Genomic DNA, 20,587 nt, shown 5'->3' with positions numbered 1-20,587 from the left:
TTGCAATGATACAATACCATCGATGAAACAGTCGAATGTCAGTGACATTTTAACAAGCCCCATGTTAACGTTAGCATCGACATACTTCTGCGAGAAATAGATTGCAGATAGCAAGTGTGGAAGCTTATGAGCCGTGTGCAGGCTAGCTAGCAGTAACTTCGCCTCTGGACCGGCAAATTGAATTTCATTCCGATCGTTTTCCTGGATTTTTACCAAACACGAGGAACGGAAAACCATCCGTGTTAACGGTGAGTACTATCACAAAGTTATTTTAAATAATACATTCTGATATTTTGTTGAAAAGTGGCCGCATGTGGGCGTGTGTGTGTGCGCGCGCACACGCGAGCGTTTGTATGTGCGCGCGCGTGCGTGTGGCTCTCGCTGAAAAACATTTCTAAATATTTTACTTTTATGGCTCTCTTAGTCAAAAAGGTTCCCGACCCCTGCTGTATTCCCTAGCCAGATCAGACACTTGCGCACCTCCTTCATATTTTGCGATTATTTCTTTCTTAAATGCAATAGTTGTATGCACTACTTTTCTTTTGTCACTTTTAGCAGCACTTACTGTCTTCGGAGGCATGATTAGGGGCTAAAACTCTTCGTACACCTATATTAAACGCAACAGTTGGTCACGGAGAGAGCGATACACCCGTATGCCGCTCAGCACCCCACCCTCGCGTACGCACTCACGCGTCGTATTGGCGTTCGAACACCGATTGTGTTCGAACGCCGAAGCAAGAATATCTCGAATATTTTGTTCGAACTCCGATTTGTTCGAACTGTGAGGCGTTCGACTACCACTGTATTTAAGGACTGATTGACGTCAGATCCTGTCGTCATCAGTGACATGCAGTCAGGGGAAATAACAAATGAAAAAAATAAATTAAACAGTTATATTTATTTAGTGCTTTGTACTTTAAAGTTCTTTTCCATTTAACGGCACCATTTTTTTTTTTCAAAATCGCTGAATTTTGGATTGGATTGGATTGGATATGCCTTTATTAGTCTCACAGTGGAGAAATTTACATTTTTCACATTTACCATTCAAATACTAAGACGAGCGGTGAGGCAGCACCCTCACCATGGATTGTGCAATGACTATGCTAACTGTGCTGGCTTGCTCTGCAGTGAGATTGCATTGCTGTCCCTCTGCATATCGCTATTAAAGTGTTCAAACACTTTTAGTATATGAACTACATTTCTACAGTTTAGCTGGTGTATATATATAATGTAGATTCACTTTCCATTATAAACACTGTACTACAGTGTTTATTTTATTTTATTTTTATCAAAACTGTGTGCATAGGTGAGGCACACAGTTCTCCTGACTCATGACAGAGGGCGCTGGTGATCACAGAGATTTTTCTTGCGCCTCCTCGCCTGCAGAATAATAGAATTATTGAGAGCAAGCTACAGCAAACAGTTAGCAAGTCACGTGCAACCATCCAGTCATTTTTTCGTGTTGCTTGGCCTTATTTTTAGAATGGATGATTACACATCGAAATTGAAAGAAATAGAGAGACTTTTAAAACTGAAGAAAGACAAGGAAGGCTTCTACAAAGAAGGTATAGATTCCTTTCTTCAGAAGGAGCGGCGCATGGCCTTCATTTATAAGTAAAGTTAACATGATAATAACATTTTTTTTAATTCATTTTTTCTATGCTACAGTTTATACAAAGAATGCTGACATGACATTTTAAACAAAACACGTTAACTGTTGCCAATCAAATGGTGAATAAGCTACTCTGTAGAGTTCATGTTTGTAAATCTGACTGTGATAAGGTCAGTGCCTCATCAGCCATGAACCTCACCACACATCACTGGTCGTCGTGTCATGTACATAGTGCAATTTCATTGTGTGCAGAACATGACATTCCTTTAGTTTGCCTTGGGTGATGTTAATCATGAAGTTATTTTTTGCCAGTTTTAGCCAGGGAATTCTCTTCCTAATACACCAAAATCCAATTTGCAAACAGAGGAGATTAGAGATAAGGCCAAATATCACAATTAAAGCTTGTTTTTCTTGGTTGTCTGTGGTGTTTATCCGCAGTGCTGGGTCTGTGGTAATTTTGACAAAGGAGGAATATTTTTTCTTTGAACTGATGATACACTGGCGATGGTGCGGTCAGGTAGCACATGTTTACCCACATATGCTGAATGGAGAGGATGTAGAGCGCATCATGACAAAACAAGCCTTCAGAGACAAACCTAAATAGGCTGAGGAGTAGGAGGAGACAAATAAATTGCATGGAAGGCTACATCGTGATAGTTTGTGGGAAAATACCCATATTAATCTGGCGACGAGTGGCTGCAGCAGCCAGTTTCATACTTGTGAGGAGGATTTTTTTTGGCAAATCGTTAGCAACGAATGACTTTTGTTCCTTACTGACTTCATTATAGGCATGCAGGTGCTGGAGTGGAACGGTGTGCAGCTGACGGGCAAGACCTATGAGGAAGTGCAAGGCATCGTGGGCCAACCGTGTGCAGAGGCGGAGCTTTGCGTGCGACTGTAGGTCACAGCTGTGGACGTTTTGGTTACCCTGCCTCTGCAATCGTCTCTCTCTCTCTCTCTCTCTCTCTCTCTCTCTCTCTCTCTCTCTCTCTCTCTCTCTCTCTCTCTCTCTCTCTCTCTCTCTCTCTCTCTCTCTTTCTCTCTCTCTCTCTTTCTGTCTCTCCCCCTCTCTCTGAAAAACCTCTTAGACATGCTGTATTGCTCTTTTCAAGATGTTTGTAAACAAAAGTAGCCAAGGTACTTCCAAGTGGCAGACCAACAGTTGTGTTTGAGGATGCACATCTTAAACAGCCCTTGAATAGGCCCAGCAGGTTTAGAGAGCATTTCATTTTCTGAATAAAAGATACAAATTAATGAGCGTAACCTGCAGATAGGATAGAGAAAATGAGTGGACGTTGTAAACAGTTGTACAAAGAGGATTGCAATCCTGTCTTTTGTTAGAGCACAGACCTCCAAATGGAGACATGTCCAGTATATAAAGTATCCAATTTGTGTAATTCTCGAAATTTTGCAAACTTAATGTTCGAATTAAATTCTTGTTCGTCTTTCCTGGTTCGGTTTTGTCAGAAGTTCAGTGATTAAAAATATCAGTAACGACGATAGATGGTGAACAAAAAACTACTTTATTCTAATGAGACAGAAAAGCACTTCTCGTCTCGGTCGGGGCGAAGACATGAGCACACGGACAAAGATAGGAAAACAAAGAGAACGAGCTCCCGCTCTGACAAGTTTTTGAATGTCCACAGCAGCGATCTGTTGTCCAATCAGCTACGGACAACTCAGTGTTGGGAGGGTCTTAGATTGTAGTAGGAGCTGTTGCTTCTTTGCAACGACTATTGAACTAATAAGATTGATAATGCTATTAGACTAAAATTAAACGTGCACTAATCATAATGTATACTAAGCTAAACATGAAATAACCTAATATGTTTACTAATGTGCATAAAACACTCTATCATTCCCTCCTGTTGTACATTTAAACAACAGTTCATACATTTCCAAAAGTTTTCATGCATGCACGTCATACTAACTGCACAGGGAACCATTCTTTATTCTTGCTTTACTCATCTAATCTAATCTATCCTATCTAATATTATCTACGTAACACCATGGAGAAGGCAAAAAAACCTCTATCACAATTTTGCTGCTGTAATATATAACCTCTCCATTTTTTGAGGGTTTTTAAATTTTAATGAGGAAAACTCCTTCTCGGCTCTCCGTTTCTTTTTTTGCTTGTTCGTTGGAGCAACCACACTCTGGCCATGGTGTACTACCCCTAGCTACAACACTGGGTCCCCTTCACGCATTTGTTGATACAAAACCTTGGCGTAATTCACCTGGGAATTAGTTATCATATTCATTAGCGTTGTTCTTAAGCATGGAATAATACAACCAATGACTAAGAAAATAAGTACAATCACAATTGCGAATGGGATAAACATTCTGAGCAAAGTCCGATACCAAGAGCCCCCAAAGAGCCCGTCAAAGATCCACGGTTGATCAGGCCGGTGATCTTTGGCCATGGCATCTCTGAGATCCCTGACAACAGACAAAGCATCAGTCATGTTTATGGAATTCGCTTCTTCAGGTTTGTACGTACAACAAGTGTCACCCACCATAGCACAGACGCCCCCTTGTGGGGCCGTCAAAAGGTCCAAAACCATTCTATTTTGCAGCACCATTTGTCTAATTGCTGCAATTTCAGTGTTTTGCATTTCATCTACTTCCAAACTGGCATTTACAAACACTTGAAACCTGTAGTCAATTGTTTCAATTCGTAGCATGTTTTTAGCCACTCCAATTTGTGGAAAAAGAGCTAACATTACCTTACTTCCCGTGCTATGGTGTTTGAATTGTTCTGGAACATCAGTTCCCCAGATCGAATCATGGGGCTTAAACGACACTCTTCTTTTCACATGATGGTGCGCTGGACGACTGGTAACGATGAAAGTATTGCCAGTTACAGTAACAGGTGCGCACAAACCGTAGGCTCTCGGAGGAATAAAAGAATATACTTTCCAACCACATAACCACCAAAGATGTGAAGATACGGGTAAGATGGTGACATTGGTGTTTAACGGTAGCACATATAAACATCTATCCTCATCTATAAAACCTAAGTTTTGACCTGTACCGTATATTGCAACACATACTGGTAATCGCAATCCGCTCTCGGTCATAACCTGATTTTCAGTTTCCAAAATTGTATCTAAACTTGGAACAATCTCTCCTCTCGAAGCATTGCGAAGAACTGGAAAATGTTGATCAGGTTTATGCGAAGATATTAACATATATGCAGCTCGAGCCATTTTATCTCCAAATACCTTTGAATGCACTCTCTGTTGCATCACCGAATGTGGCATTTTGGAACAAACGAAGCAATTACTTTTCCTATTTTGTTTAGCAATTAGTGTGGCATAATGATACCACGTGTTTGATAACAATGGATTCCAGTCATGTTTTTCTCCTGCAAACGGCTGATATAATGCGTCCATGACACCAGAATTTTGGGCTTTTTTGTCAGGTGTTTCCATCCAGGCTGTCAGTTTGATGTGTGGTTTGCGCTGGAAAGGCGATGTTACGACCGGTTATGTCACAGATGACATCATGCATATAGTTATGGGAAAACCAATGTGATGTTCACGAAAATCAGGACAGAGTCTCAAGTCCATGCATCCTGCAACCTTGTGGGTTACGATAACGAGTTGGATATATGTCATTGTGCCAGTTCCAGTTCCTAACCAGTTCCCTCGAGTTATCTTTCTGACAATTCGTTTTGCTTCTTGGGCACAGCTATTTTGAACCCATTTTGTTTTGGGCTCAGAATGGACCACAACGGAGTCCCAACCAGTGGTCCAAGCCTTCCCTGACTTGATACGAGCGTACCAAGAACCATGAGGATAATCACTTCCATTTTGTCGTGCTTCGTTCATGAGGATGTTAAGGGGAAATGAGATGATTCCTGCATCTTGTAGTTGCAAGCAGGCAACAGGATGTGCCATGCTAGGGCACTTTTCTGAATTTGTTGGATGTATTAGTGGAATTTCGCAGGCTGATGGAATGGGAGGTTTTACGTGCGTCATCTGGATTGCCTTGACGAATTCGTACAGCAAGATGATGTGGACCAAACCCATGGCTCTTGAGTAGTTTGGCTCCGTCTCTCTTCCACCTGCTCGGATCTGGTTGGTGAGCGATCTTGCAGTGGCTTTGATGCACCCAGGTGGTTCTTTCGGCGATTTTGATGGCAGTTGGCGTTGTTATCAGCACGGTGAATGGCCCCTCCCACTTTGGTGCCGACCAGGACTTCCTCTTAATCGCCTTGATCAGCACTTGGTCTCCGGGCCGAAGCAGTTTCTGCTCCTGTGAAGGGACCAGAACAGACTGCGGCAGTCCACGTGCTGTGGACCTCTTTGTTGTAAAAAATTTACACAATTTTGCCAACAAAACGCTTGGATCTGATTCATTCTTTTGCCCAAAGTTCACCTTCCCATAATGGGAGGAAGAATGGTCTTCCATTGCAATATCTCAAAAGGTGTTAAGCCATTATTAGTGGGCATTATTTTCATATATATATATATATATATATATATATATATATATATATATATATATATATATATATATATATATATATATATATATATATATATATATATATAATTTAATCAGAAATAGACGTTCAGGCCATAATTTGACCGTTGCCTCCATCGTTTTTCTGAGTCGATTTTTTATCGTACCATTCGTTCTTTCAACTAATCTTGCACTCTGTGGATGATGTGCACAGTGGTTCTTTAATTTAATACCTAAATGTTCAGAAGTTTTGGTTATTACGTCATTAACAAAATGTTAATGACCATTATCACTCCAAATTATTCTTGGTATGCCATGTTCTGGAATAATATGTTTGCATAACGCTTTTGTAACGGATAATGTATCGGATTTCTTTGAAGGCACAATTTCCCCCATCTGGTGAATGAATCAATTAACACCAAACAGTATTTATAAGAATTACTTGTGCTTAGTTCAATGAAATCCATGTGGATGACTTCAAAGGGGGGTGTGACCCCTGTGGAAATGATCCTCTTTTTGGTCGCATGTTACCTTGTGGATTGTGTTTACAGCAAATCAAACAACTCCGACAAAAGTTTTTTTCATACGAGTTGAAACCTCTGCTTAAATGGAATACTATCCCTGCTATAAACACCATGCCCGCTGTTGATACATGTGAACTACCATGGCTCAATCGAGCCACCATAGGGAACATGTTTCTCGGTAAACATGGTTTGTTGTCTATTTCATACAGCTCATCAACGAGCTTAGCACCATCGGCAAGCCACAAATCTTTTTCGGATTTTGTAGCTAACGCTTGCATGTCCTTCAAAACTTGTGTAGGCACTAATTCACACATTTCTTGATTTACCAAATTGAAAGTAGTCTGAGCAGCCTTCTTGGCGACTGCATCTGCTCTAGCATTACCTGAGCTCATTCTGTCTTTAGCCCTCGTGTGCGCTGCACATTTGCATACAGCTACAATTTTTGGAAGGAGGCTAGCCTTCAATAAGCCTCCCACTAAATCTGTATGTTCAACAATCTTATTCTACAATTCTATCCATTTACGCTTCAGCCAATGCAACAATTTCTGTTGTTTGTGTTGAATACGTTTTTGGTAATGAACCATCAGCAATACTTTCAGTGTGGCTGCTGCCAGATAAAGGTATGTCATCCAAATCAGGTTGTAGAAATGTCATCATTTTTTTTCTTTAGAAGTTCAACTACTTTTTGGAAAACTGTAATTTATCCAAAGAAGCTTTGTTACCTGTATTCGCTAAATATTGGAACAAAGCTATTGACACAGTCTTGTTCTCATCTTCAGTCGGTGAAGCAATTAAGATGTCGTCAATGTATAATATAATTTGAGAAGTCAACGAATTTTTTAAGGTCAGCAATACATGAAGACATTTCTTGTGAGAAAAAAATAGTGTAACGACTGAGTGTCCCCAGTAGGGGACGTGTGTTCCAATCTATTCTCATCCTGACCCACATCTGGTCTACATAAAGCAGTAAGGGGGGGGGGAGTGAATGTGGGGGAACAAGAGAGGGCAGCCTTCTCGAGGAAGTGGCGGAGTGGACCCCGCGCGAAGATCCTCCCCACCCCTTTGACCTCTGAGTCCCAAGCTCAAATTCCCCATTCCACAGCTCGCCCCGCCTACTGCATCGGTTAATTCTCTGTCTCAGCAATGGCGATTTTAAGAACATGAGCTCCTTTGTCCTTCTAAGGCAGGAGGTACTTCTTCAGCGGCCATCTTTGAAGACATAGCTTTTTCATTCTTTCCAATCTGCTTGAATTGCTCAACATACATTTGGAGTCATCACAGGGGGGGGGGCACCCGCCCCACAGGGGTTGAACAGTAGAAGGAGGAGGAGGAGAAGGAGGAGGAGGAGAAGGGGGGGAGGGGGGTCTGAGGCGCTCGCCTGGGACAGCCCACGGCCCCTCCTCATGGTCTCCCATGGGGGTGTTCTGCAGTTTGGATCAATGACTGCATCCGATCTGCCATCTTTTTTAATTCGTTTCACTTCCAATTCATGCTTTCTGATTCGCGCTTGTCTAAGTCATCTATCACAAGCTAAACTCTCATCACGGGGAGAGATCTGCCAACCGCAGAGGCATCTTCAACTGAAACATAATCTCGTCCAATGGCTGAACTTGCAAAACACCAGAATATTCACCGTTCCATCCACTTCTAGCAATAAAGTTCGCTTCCTGGAAATTTTTTGGACATGAATTTTTTTTAGAAAAAATAGCACCCATTTTCAATTCTCCAACAAACAAATTCCTTCAGTGACTATCACTTAGAAAAGAAGCACACCTCGCGATGTTGATTCAAACCCAAGAACAAAGGGCGTGATTCGCGCTAATCCTCAGCCAGGATGCGCGTTCACGCACACACACAATGAATGCACTTACGCACGCAGACACACACACTCTCTGGCACGCACTAACGGCTCAAATGACTTTGCCCCCACCTAGTTTCTTCTCTCTGAGACAAAGAACCCTCTCTGTGTCACTATTCTAGCATAGAACAAACCATTTTAAGAATGTATTTTGTATTTTTTTTCTGTCCTTTTGACTCTGTACTGTAGCAGCTGCCCTTTATAACGTCCGCTTTTTCAGAATTAAAGCGGCCCTCACACAAACTGAATCCCAGCTTATCACCACCTTGTGATAAATATTTTTTTTCCGCTGGAAAACTTCCGAATCACAAATCGGCGTGTGGAACCCAAACCGGACACATTTAGTTTATAAAAACAACCAAATATGCCGCGTGCACATTAATATGCACTATCTCCGCCGGTATACGGATTCTCATTTGGCCACCTCGCCTAACGAAAATCGCTTTACACCGGTTCGTACGTGAGTTAAGTGGAAAAGACTGCCTCTGGCCAGGAGAAGTCTCACAATACATTCAAATAATGGCTGCTAGCTAGCGCGGTACTTACTTAGTGAACTTTTGAAAAAACAGCCGTGTTGTCCTCCAGCCAGAACGTTAGGAGCCCCCACAGCCACCGGAAAGGAGTGATATTCTTTCCGTCTCTCGTGCGGACTTCACAAGCAGGCTTCAGCAAAGAGGGAAAAAAAAAACTTTTTCTGCGCTCTTCCGCTCTTTCTGCGTCAGTCAAGAGGCAAGTCCAGTGAAGGAACTACCTTCCTCCGCTCTCACCCGTCATTTTTTTTAACGGGCAGACCACCGGGAACTCTCCCCGTCTCCTTGTTGACTGGGGAAGCAGGTGGCATTCCTCAAACGCTTAGGCTGGCAGACTGGCATCGGGTTTTGGCATCAATTAATGTTCGAATTAAATTCTTGTTCCTCTTTCCTGGTTCGGTTTTGTCAGAAGTTCAGTGATAAAAATATCAGTAACGACGATAGATGGTGAACAAAAAACTACTTTATTCTAATGAGACAGAAAAGCACTTCTCGTCTCGGTCGGGGCAAAGACATGAGCACACGGACAAAGATAGGAAACCAAAGAGAACGAGCGCCCGCTCTGACAAGTTTTTGAATGTCCACAGCAGCGATCTGTTGTCCAATCAGCTATGGACAACTCAGTGTTGGGAGAGTCTTAGATTGTAGTTGGAGCTGTTGCTTCTTTGCAACGACTATTGAACTAATAAGATTGATAATGCTATTAGACTGAAATTAAACGTGCACTAATCATAATGTATACTAAGCTAAACATGAAATAACCTAATATGTTTACTAATGTGTATAAAACACTCTATCACTTAACAATGACATGGTGAGGAGTACTCTGAAGCTGCTCCATGTACAGCCAATAATTGCTTTCTTCTTTTCTTCCGTGGTCTCGCCACATCGTTCGCACTGAAAGATGGAGGCTAAAATGACAAAGGTGTTTTTTTAACAGCGACCTTAATATGCTGTCTGACCCCGAGCACCCTCAAGTCCTGGATCACCACGTCCATCTTAAGGCTGGTATGTACAATGGATTAGCATGCATGTGTGTAACACTATCACAATGTGATTACTCAGCTGCTTGCTTTAGTAGGAGGTCAACGTTCTCCTGGCGTGGATCCCACACAGCTGGCCGCAGAGTTGCACAATGTCTCCCAGCAGCAGGCACCGGGCATGGTCGGCGCCGGGCTCGGAGGACACACAGGTCTGGGTGTGCTGTCGGCCCTGGAGAGATCGGCTGTGGTCCATTCGGGTACGGGGTCGGCGGCATCTAGCGGCGTGCCGAGCCCCGGCCAATCCGCATCACCTGCAATAAATAAAAAACAGCAATACAAGGTAAGTGAATGGAACCTGCAATTGCATTGTGGGATTTGGAAGAAATCGTTGGAGGTCACAACTTAGTTGGTTACATACGAATGTGTTTATTTTTAATTTCACACACACACACACACACACACACACACACACACACACACACACACACACACACACACACACACGCGCGCACACACACACACACACACACACACACACACACACACACACACACACACACACACACACACACACACACACACATACACACATACACACACTGACCATAATAAACTAAATTGCCAATTGGCAGAAACAAGAATAAAAATTAGTAGTATTCACAGTAGTAATAGTTGCATCAGTATCAAAAATTATTTTTACTACATAAAATACTCTGGTCTACTAAAACTAATCCTGCTGTTTTTAATTCTCTCTACACTACTAATACTACTACTGGTACCCATATCAACAGTGATACCAAAAGACAATTATATTACTGGTATGTTTTAAATACAAGATACACACAATTAATAATATTGAGTATTGCATGTGGTGGAGCACTGGATTTACTGCCCCTAAATGGCAAATCCAGACTGATGCATCCTATCATGCGTCAAGATCATCCTCTGTTCATCTCTGCCATTAATGAGACATCACAAAACGTGTTGAAGTTGAGCCCCAGGGAGGAAGGTCAAATGTTAATATGCTTTACATCAGACATTGACAGGCCAATGATGATAGAACAAGTAAATGGTGCATGACCCTCACTCAAAGTGTGAGAGGAAGTGCACAAGGACAAATGCGAACATGCACACACACACACACACACACACACACACATATACACACACACACACACACACACACACACACACGCACACACACACACAAACATGCACACAAACACACACACACACACGTCGTCGAATGGTTAGCACGTTGACTTCACAGTGCAAAGGTTGTGGGTTCAATCCTCGACCGAGCAACCCTCTGTGGAATTTGCATACACTCAATGTGGAAGTGTAGGGTTTTTCCGGGTCCTCCGGTATACTCCCACATTCCAATAACATGCATGGCAGGCTGATTGAACATTCCAAATTGTCGAGAGTTGTGATATTGAGCATGAATGGACGTTTGTTTCTGTGTGTACCCCGTGATTGGCTGCCCCGGAGACGGCTGTAATCAGCTCCTGCAGCCGCCACGACGATAGTGAGGATGGAAAATGAATGAATTAATGAATAAATGACTTTTTATAGATTCATTTTTTTAAACTGTAGAACCTGACATTTGAGAGGGGTATGACAACTTTTTATAATCACTGTGGATCTCTGAATTATATGAACTTGAATACGGAGTATTTATGAATGTGATCAGGATTCACATGTGTTGTTAATTAAAATCAAGTATTCCTGCTCCGTTTTTTTTCAGCCAATGGACATAATAAGGATGTCTCATCCCATTACTGGAGAAATTCAGGTAAAAAAACTCATTGCTTCCCTTTTCACTCAACAATTAGTAGGAGTCATTAAAAGTAACAGCTTTAAGAGCAAAGGCCGGGCATGGAATAAGTTAACGGCTGTTCTCATACTACCATAGTGAGCAAAGTTAAATATACCTCAGTGGTGTAGTTTGGCAAAGGCAGTGATGGGGAAGGATTTGCAGTGCATACTGAAACAAAATAAATCAAGGACAATGCTAGGTAAGGAGAAAACTAGTAGCAGAAGAAAACCATTCAATGAAAAATGTTATTTTTGGACACTGGAATAAAGCCAGGATTTTTTTTTTTGAAAATGCACAGAACATTTCATTTAAATATATATATATATATATATATATATATATATATATATATTTTTTATTTTGAGCTACTGCAAAGCGTTTAAAGGCAATTTAGAAGATGAACAACGGTTCTTACTTTGCAGCTAGATGAGCAACGGTTCTTACTTTGCAGCTAGATCAATTAAAAGCCTGTCTCATTGCTAGGCAGCACACCAACAGTAACTCTTCCTTCTCCTGCTTCAGCTCCAGATCAACTACGACAGAAATGTGGGGAACCTCATCGTTCACGTTCTCCAGGCCAGAAACCTGGCGCCGAGGGACAACGATGGCTACTCGGACCCTTTCGTCAAGGTCTACCTGCTGCCCGGGAGAGGGTGAGGATATGCAGGCATTTCCAGCCATGTTTCCACCTTGTCTGCCTTACGCATTTGTGTTTATGTTCTTGTCCCGCGTTCACTCTCCCTGATCTCTTGTATTTTATATTTATAAGAAATTAGGATGAGATCACCTGCTGAAATTTAAGTTTTCCCATGAGCAAATAAACTACCACGATTTTCCAATTTACTTACAAGTTTGGCGCGTGAGACAATTAAAGAAAGACATGATTTGTCTCACAATGGAGATATTCCCAGTTTACAGCAGCAAGATTATAAAAGGGAGAAAGCATATGAATAAATATAAAATACAACACATACAAGTCTGTGTCGGCTCTCAGTCATAAAGGAATGGTCCATCGAGTAAAAAGATTTCTTCCACCGTCATCTGTACTTCTTTGAAGGCATCGGATGTTTTGCTCCTCACCCGAAGAGCTTCGTCAGTGAACTAAAGTTGTGCTGGTAAATCTGAACCTATATCTCGAATGGACAGAAGTGGCCCCACCAGACCTCTGCTCTGATAGGTATCTGTGACAGACCCCTGCTCTGACAGGTCTTTGCTCTTAGGTTCGGGGAGCAGTGGAGCACTCCCTGAAGCCAATCTGATTACAACTATTGTTCTATCCCTGGCTCTGATTTCACCTCATTATCCACTCTGATTACCTCTTCACTCTGATTACCTTTCTAGTTCTATCCCTGGCTCTGGTTTATCTCATTAGCCTACGTGGCATCGACTTAAGTAGTCTGTTGTAAGCACGGTTGAAAAAATCTTAAATCACCATGGCGATTTAGTGAAGGGTTTTGCTGTTTCACAAAAATCGCTTCTTTCAAACCATCGACAGTATTTTCTTTAGCTAAGATTTAAACCTCACTGTCGTCAAATGAGTGGTTGATTGCTTTTAGGTTCAGATGTACTGCAGATTGAGGCCCACTAGTATTGTACAGTGTGAGCGTGATAGTCTTTTTTTAAGGATTTGTTTGGTTTCCCCAATGTATTGCTCTTTACAATCTTCAAAGGAGTACAAATGAGGCTGCAGAAACCTTTTCCTCGAAACACATGTAAGGATATCAAAAAAAAAGGTGAGTAGAGTTGAGTCCAACTTTTCAATTTCATCTATTCAATTCCCTGACAGATTTAGTTTTCAAGTTTTCAATAGCATATCACGCATGTTTTGAGATTGTGGTGGGGAAACCGCCGTGCCCAAAGACAACCCACACAGACTGTCAGAACAGTCAAACCCCAAAGAGCCCAGGCTCTGCATCAAAAGCTGGACCTCTGCACTATGAGACAGACATGTTAACCAGTCAACTGTGAAGCGGACATGCTTAGCATTTGAACAACGTGACCCCCGGGCTGATATTCCCTTTAATGGAAATCACCTGGGTAAACATTGTACAGTTACACACAGATTCAGAAAGTGGACATTCATTAAAAAGTTTAGATGAAGTCAAATATATGAAACTATTATGCATATACGTCGGGTATTGAAGGTCATTCTAAAAAAATCCCCAAAAGCCGAATAACACGACTCACTTTTCACTTATATTCTGTTCATTAAACCAATGTTTTTCAACCTTTTTTGAACCGGGGCACGTTTTTTTACATTGTAATTTTTTTGCGGCACACCACGAACCATCTCGCAGGAAAGAGGCAATCAGTGATGTGTTGCCACACGGATGAATATTAAATTACCCTCCCAGTCTTTTCAGCACGGACACAGGGCAATGATATAATACCGGCAGAAATGATTAATAAATGTTTGTAAAATTTTAAATTAAAACACTAGTGTGCCGCGGCACAGTGGTTGAAAATCACTGCATTAAACAACTGTTCTATCCTTTCTAAGTGAGCAAACTCGCAGATCCAGCAGTGAATGAAAATGTTCCTTTCCCCACTGTAAACGTACCATGTTGTTGTTTTTGCTTTTGCTCTGACTGCTCTCTCCATGAGAACTTGAAAATAGCGCAGAGATCAATAGATCCATTAGTCTCCCTAACAGTATCAGTCTCAGATAAAATGCATGTATGTTTTTAAGAAGCAGCACTCTCGCCAAGCTCCTCTCCGTTCGTATATACAATATTGATGGCTGACGAAGCAGTTAGCAAAATAACACTTCAAATTTCCCCATCATCCAATTGCGCTCAGGTGTTTTGGGGTGACTTTGAGGAGAGCATATGGATGGCCTCAGACCGGCTCACTATCCTTTGACTGACTTTTCTTTGAGCTCATTGAGCTTCTCTGATTGTTTTTCTTTCTGTTTATTTATTGCTTATTCTATTATTTATTGTATTATTCTTTCTTGTTTGTGAAAATCCGCCCTGCTCATCCTCTTCTGGACTCCCTCAGCCAAGTCATGGTTGTCCAGAATGCAAGGTAGTGTGGTGCTATCTTTGCTTTCAGATGGTGTTGTACTGATTTTCTTACCTTTCCCTCATATTCTGTGTTTTCCATCCTTTTTGTTGTCTGTGTGTTTGCTCTGTATCGTAGTGTTAGATAAGATGTACCGTAATTTTTGCTTCTTCTTCTTCATGGCCTTCACCTTCAAATCTCCTGTGCCTCTTTTGTAAAAGCATTGAACATAAGCATTGATTATTCATTTATTTCAACCCATAATTTTCAAACAGTCATACCGACAAGCATCGTTTCCTTTATGTCCATGTATATAATTTGTACAACACACTAACCTGATGGGGAGATGGTTTTGAATTATTTTGTGTGTTATCGCAACTCTGCAGTGTGGACAACAAGAGATGGACCAAATATGCACAGAAAACCGTGAACCCGGAATGGAACCAGACAGTCATCTACAAGAACATCCATCTGGAACAGGTGCATGTGAGGGCATGCGCACACATTCCCACACTTTTGTACACACAATTTCAAATCGTCTGTCATATCCATGATGGGAAAAAAACACTTTGCTCACATGAACAAGCCCAATTTCATGCAAAGCATCGTAGTGACAGTAAAGGTTGATGTCAAGTGTTTGGGCTACACAAAAATAAAATGACAATAACTTTATACTGAGTTGTTTGCAATTCATAATGTGTCTTGAAGGCTATTTTCATTGTCCTTGAGCAGACTTTTGTCTCCACTCTCATAATGCATGTTAATCACAAGTCATAGTGCTTCTACTCTCATATATTTTAACACCCAGTGACACCCAAAAGTACTTTATGATATATTTTACAACATATTCTTTTCTTACAGACAGTGGTGTTTTGAGGTGTTCAATTACCTTACGTCACAGGTGTCAATGTCAAGGCCGGGGGGCCAAATCCGGCCCACCACATATTATTTTTTTCCGCCTGCGAAAGCAAATCAAGCTTGTGAAATTCCATGATGCTTGCTAAAATCCTAACCAAAATTTCATATTTTTGGATGTAAACGACAATAACAGTAATTATTCTCGACTTGGGAAACTAGTTATTCATTAAATTGTTGCACACTCTATATGTATTTTGTGGAGGAGATGATTCTAATGGCTTCCCCAAATTCATAACGGCCCTCGAGAGGAAACCATAAATACAATGTGGCCCGCGGCAAAAAATGACTGACAACCCTGCCTTACATTTTTCGGAGTGTACTCCCGACTTCGTCAGAGTGTCACGGATGTTTTTGTGATGCGCCTTTTTCAGCTGATGTTACTATGAGGGCGTGACCTACCTGTCACATCTGACAGGCAAGTCACACCCACTGCTGAAAAAGCTGAAAAAGGCGCGTCACAACAACATCCGCGACACTCTGATGAAGGCGGAAGTACACACCAAAACATGTAAGGTAATTGAACACCTAAAAACACCACTTTCTGTAAGAATATAATTTGTTGTAAATAAGATAATAACTTAACTAATGAATTTAACACAACTAGTACTTTGGACTGGACAACAATCACGGATGCCCTAATCAAAAAGGGACAGAGTCGCCTCTTCCTACTCAGGAAACTGAGGTCTTTTGGAGTTCAGGGGTCACTCCTAAAGACTTTCTATGACTCTGTGGTGGCATCAGCCATCCACTATGGAATTGTCTGCTGGTCAGGCAGCATCACCACCCGGGACAGAAAAAGACTGGAGCGCCTTGTCAAGTGGGCCAGTTCTGTCGTGGGCTGCTTGCTGGACTCTCTGGAGGAGGTGGGCAACAGACGGACGCTAGCTAAACTAAAAGCTATGATGGACAGCCCCTCCCACCACCTCCTGCCTACCCTGACAGCACTGGGTAGCTCCTTTAGCCAGAGACTATTACACCCGCGCTGCAAGAAGGAGAGGTACCGCCGCTCGTTCCTACCGACTGCTGTCAGGCTTCACAATTCTCAATGATCACATGTGAAAAAAAAAAACAAAACTGGACACTTGTAAATATGGGTTGTGGCAATATATCAAAATGCATTTCTTGATTCTGCACTATGTACAGTTTTTTTTCTCTTATGGAACGGTTTTGCACATTTACATTTGCACAGTATACAGTTGACATTTTTATTTTGTTATGCTTAGAATATCTTGTTTTCTATTATTTCACCCCACCCCAACCCCATCCCTTTTCAATTGCTGCTGTGGACTGCAAATTTCCCCATTGTGGGACGAATAAAGGTATTCTGATTCTGATTCTGACTTTATGATGTTTAGTTAATAATTAACAGAGGGATTTGTGCCATATAACCATTTTTATTCATAAAGTATTTTTCATCTCCAAACTACACTAAATATGTTTGTCATGGTTACACTTAAACTCCTCTGACACTTGAGACACTTTTCTAAAACACACGCACTTTTGAAATACAGTACTCTCACATGCTAGTGAAATGGTCCGAGTCATTAGTTTGTGTGTGTGAATGTGTGTGTGTGCGTGTGTGTGTGCCAATGTCATACGGGCCCCATTGGTCTATTTTTGTTATCGCAATGTCCAACCGTCAGCATCCGTTGTGACTGCCCTGATTTTAATCCAAATGGAGAGTTGTCTCAATGAGTGGCTAGTAATTGACTAAGTATTTATCCCACAATGAAACTCAATGGAGCAAACGCTCTGTTATGCCCAAACCAGGAAATACAGGAAACCATCACCCATAGGCACATTTAGCCAGTATTGTGAGTCGGACGTGAGAACCAGTCGACCACAGGGGCAGAAAATAAAATGAAAACAATAGGGTCCCTGAAATTGGACCCTGTGGAACACCACATCTCTGTATGGTGGAGTGAGACCCAGAGAAATTAAGGCTAACACACATTCACGTGTAATTTGAGTGTATTTCCGGAGGAACAGTGAAATTATTTCACTTGTATGTGTGAGAATATTTGATGTGTGCAAGAGCATTACACTGGTCTGAATAAAATAATTTTAGCTTTGTTTTCAAGTATCAAGTTTAGTTGTATTAGCATCTTGTTTTGCTTATGTTCTCTTTAATGTAGTTAAAGAAAAAGACACTTGAGGTGACGGTGTGGGACTATGACAGATCATCAACCAACGACTTCCTGGGAGAAGTGAGTCAAAGCATTTGTCTTCCTTCAAACCAGTTAATCTTCCCAAAACTTATTCTACTTCATTTGTTTTTTACTTCAGGTCTTGATCGACTTGTCCAACACGACCCAGCTGGACAACACTCCTCGCTGGTTTGCACTCAAGCAGCAGAGCGAGAGTATTGAGCACAGCAGAGCCCACCATAGGTGTCAGGGGCCGCCTGCGTCTGGAGCCGGACAGGGGCACAATGCCCAAGGCCACCTATCCGGGACCGGAATGGGACCTGGGCACAGTATGGGACAAAGGCCACAGCAGGGAGAAGGGAATTATGATTTGCCCATGAATTCTGTCATCAAGAGCAGAAGCCACGGAATCTTTCCTGATCCTTCCAAAGGTAAGGAGAATACTTGGTTTAGTCAAGATAACCACCGTGCAGGGTCCATGAAAAAAGATATAGTGACATGGCAACACGGAGAGGCTGAAATCCCATTTGATAAAAAAAAAAAATGGACAGAAGAAAAAAAGGCAATTGGGATGTGAATGTAACACCGAATGAGAGCATTTTCTGACAGTGTGTCGTGAAAAATAACATCTTAGATTGGACTGGATTAGCCTTTATTCATCTTGCAGTAGATACATTTACATTTGACAGCAGCAAGTTACGGAGCCCCTAAGGGGACTTTGAAGAAAAAAAAACAACTTTGCGAGATCTCGCAATACTTTGCAAGATTTAAAAAAATATGCGTTCATGTACTTCCGGTTCATCGTCAGTGTAACCAAAAACAACAAACATGGAGCCTTTTCACCCGTTCGTTCGTTCAATCGAGTTTTACTTTAAAGGACAACCGACGTCTCCGGACAAGTTGTGTCCATAATTTGTAAAATGGCTTCAAATGACTTCTACTGAGCGTACTTTGCAAAGATTCCACCGCATATAGCTATATTTTACGTTTTAAGACTCGCGCTGAATATTCAGGAAGTCTTGTACGTGACGTCACTAAAGGACCGCCCCTGACCGTAAAAAAGACGCATTGTGGCAGTCCTTCCATCATGTCAATGTATTTTGCTGTACTTGTTTGGTCTGGGGACCTCATGTTGCACCCAAAAGCCACCAGAAGGCCAGAAGAGGGCGTCCAAGCGCCATATAAGGAATTTATCAGCCTGTGGAAACGGAAGTGGCCACAGGAGGTCTCCATTTTGTGCCTCTTTTTTGGGTGAGAGATTTCCCCCCAATGTTGCCTCAAAATGGCACTAATAAATTATTTAATCGATTGCAAACATGTATGATTTCCTCTTCAGAACTATTTGAATCATATTCATAACTGGATGTGTAACAAGAAAGCATATTCTCCGAATCTGAAGTCATTGTTTTGATTCACTAGCAATGCAAGGCGTCTTGGCGTGACGTCACGAACTGGGGGTGGGACTTTCTGAAAATGCCTAATTCTCAGCTCAATTTTTTGCAGATATTGGACACTTTAAGTCATTTTTATTGGTGTTTTGTATTTGACTAAAAATATCATTTTTTGGGGTATTTTAGATGCTATAAAACGTTTTTCTGACGTCAGTTAAAAAACAAAAAAGTGATGGCGGTTTTTCTTTAAAATTGGCTTGAAATACAAAGATATAAAATCCGTTCTTTAAACATGGTTTCCTAATAAGTGAAAGACATTTGAAGCGAGTGGTGAACAAAAGTGGACTATTTCATTGAAAAACGTTCGATGACTTGGGTGTCTTGGTTGACTTTATTCACAACCAGCAGCATTCCGGACAACTACACGGTTACAGGTGGATGTACAGTAAGTGCAGAGAACATGGGCTTCTTGTCAGGAAAGATGTTTGTCTGGTCCTGAAAGAGTTGGATCCGAGAGGAGCGTATTTAAGGCAAGCAAGACGTCTGAGACGACGAAAATATTTCTCGAAAGGGCCGAATTTTATTTGGCATATGGATTCATATGACAAACTGAAACCGTTTGGAATTTGCATCAATGGGGCTATTGATGGCTTTTCAAGGAAAATTATGTGGCTCAATGCCTACACAACAAGTAGTGACCCGAAGTTAATTGGAGGTGACTACATTGAAGTCGTGCACCGTTTGGGAGGTTGTCCTCGAATCGTGCGAGCTGATTTTGGGACTGAAAATGGTCATGTTAAAGGCTTCCAGCGTTTCCTGGTGCCCATACCGCCAGGCAGCACCCTTGACAGTTACTTGGATGGAGCCAGCACCGCCAATCAAAGAATTGAATATTGGTGGGCGTTTCTTCGCAGCCAATGCATGGAATTCTGGTTATCACTCTTCAAAGACCTCAGAGACAATGGCTTCTTTGATGGTGGATTTCTGGACAAAAGCATCCTGCAATTTTGTTGCATGGGACTTATTCAGGTGAGTTCATACATTCTGTAGGTCCATTTATGAAATATGTATTTTTGTATTTGAGACACATGATGGGACACAAAAGAAGGTAAAAAAGTGGATAGTGGAAAGAAGATAGTGGTCTGTGTGTGTGGGGACATAGGGTGAGGGTGAAATGATCAAGGTAAACAAAGATGAAGGAAAAGTGGGGATGGGCAGAGTGGTAAACATGAGAGAGTGACGAGTGTAAGGTAGAAATGAGGGAGCAGGGAGAGAAAAGAAGTCTCATTATATAATGTATTGCTCGTAAGAGCTGCTATGACTGTGCAACTC

The 20,587-nt window shown here is 41.7% G+C and overlaps 1 protein-coding gene across 1 annotated transcript in view; it reads left to right on the top strand.

The window, feature by feature from the left end:
• pclob (piccolo presynaptic cytomatrix protein b) overlaps window positions 1-20,587 on the top strand; it is an 86,049-nt gene that overhangs the window by 39,871 nt on the left and 25,591 nt on the right. The window contains 9 exon segments of the mRNA XM_088996862.1: window positions 2,401-2,509; window positions 9,935-10,002; window positions 10,076-10,317; window positions 11,725-11,772; window positions 12,319-12,449; window positions 14,797-14,823; window positions 15,186-15,279; window positions 17,853-17,924; window positions 18,004-18,295. Of these exon segments, the coding sequence (XP_088852988.1) occupies window positions 2,401-2,509; window positions 9,935-10,002; window positions 10,076-10,317; window positions 11,725-11,772; window positions 12,319-12,449; window positions 14,797-14,823; window positions 15,186-15,279; window positions 17,853-17,924; window positions 18,004-18,295 (1,083 nt within the window).

This window comes from Hippocampus bargibanti, linkage group LG05 (genome assembly GCF_051943395.1).
Source record: "Hippocampus bargibanti isolate YZ-2025 linkage group LG05, ASM5194339v1, whole genome shotgun sequence".
NCBI classification, from domain to species: domain Eukaryota; kingdom Metazoa; phylum Chordata; class Actinopteri; order Syngnathiformes; family Syngnathidae; genus Hippocampus; species Hippocampus bargibanti.
Note: the sequence above shows the minus strand (reverse complement) of the source record. Positions and strands in the feature narration are given on the sequence as shown.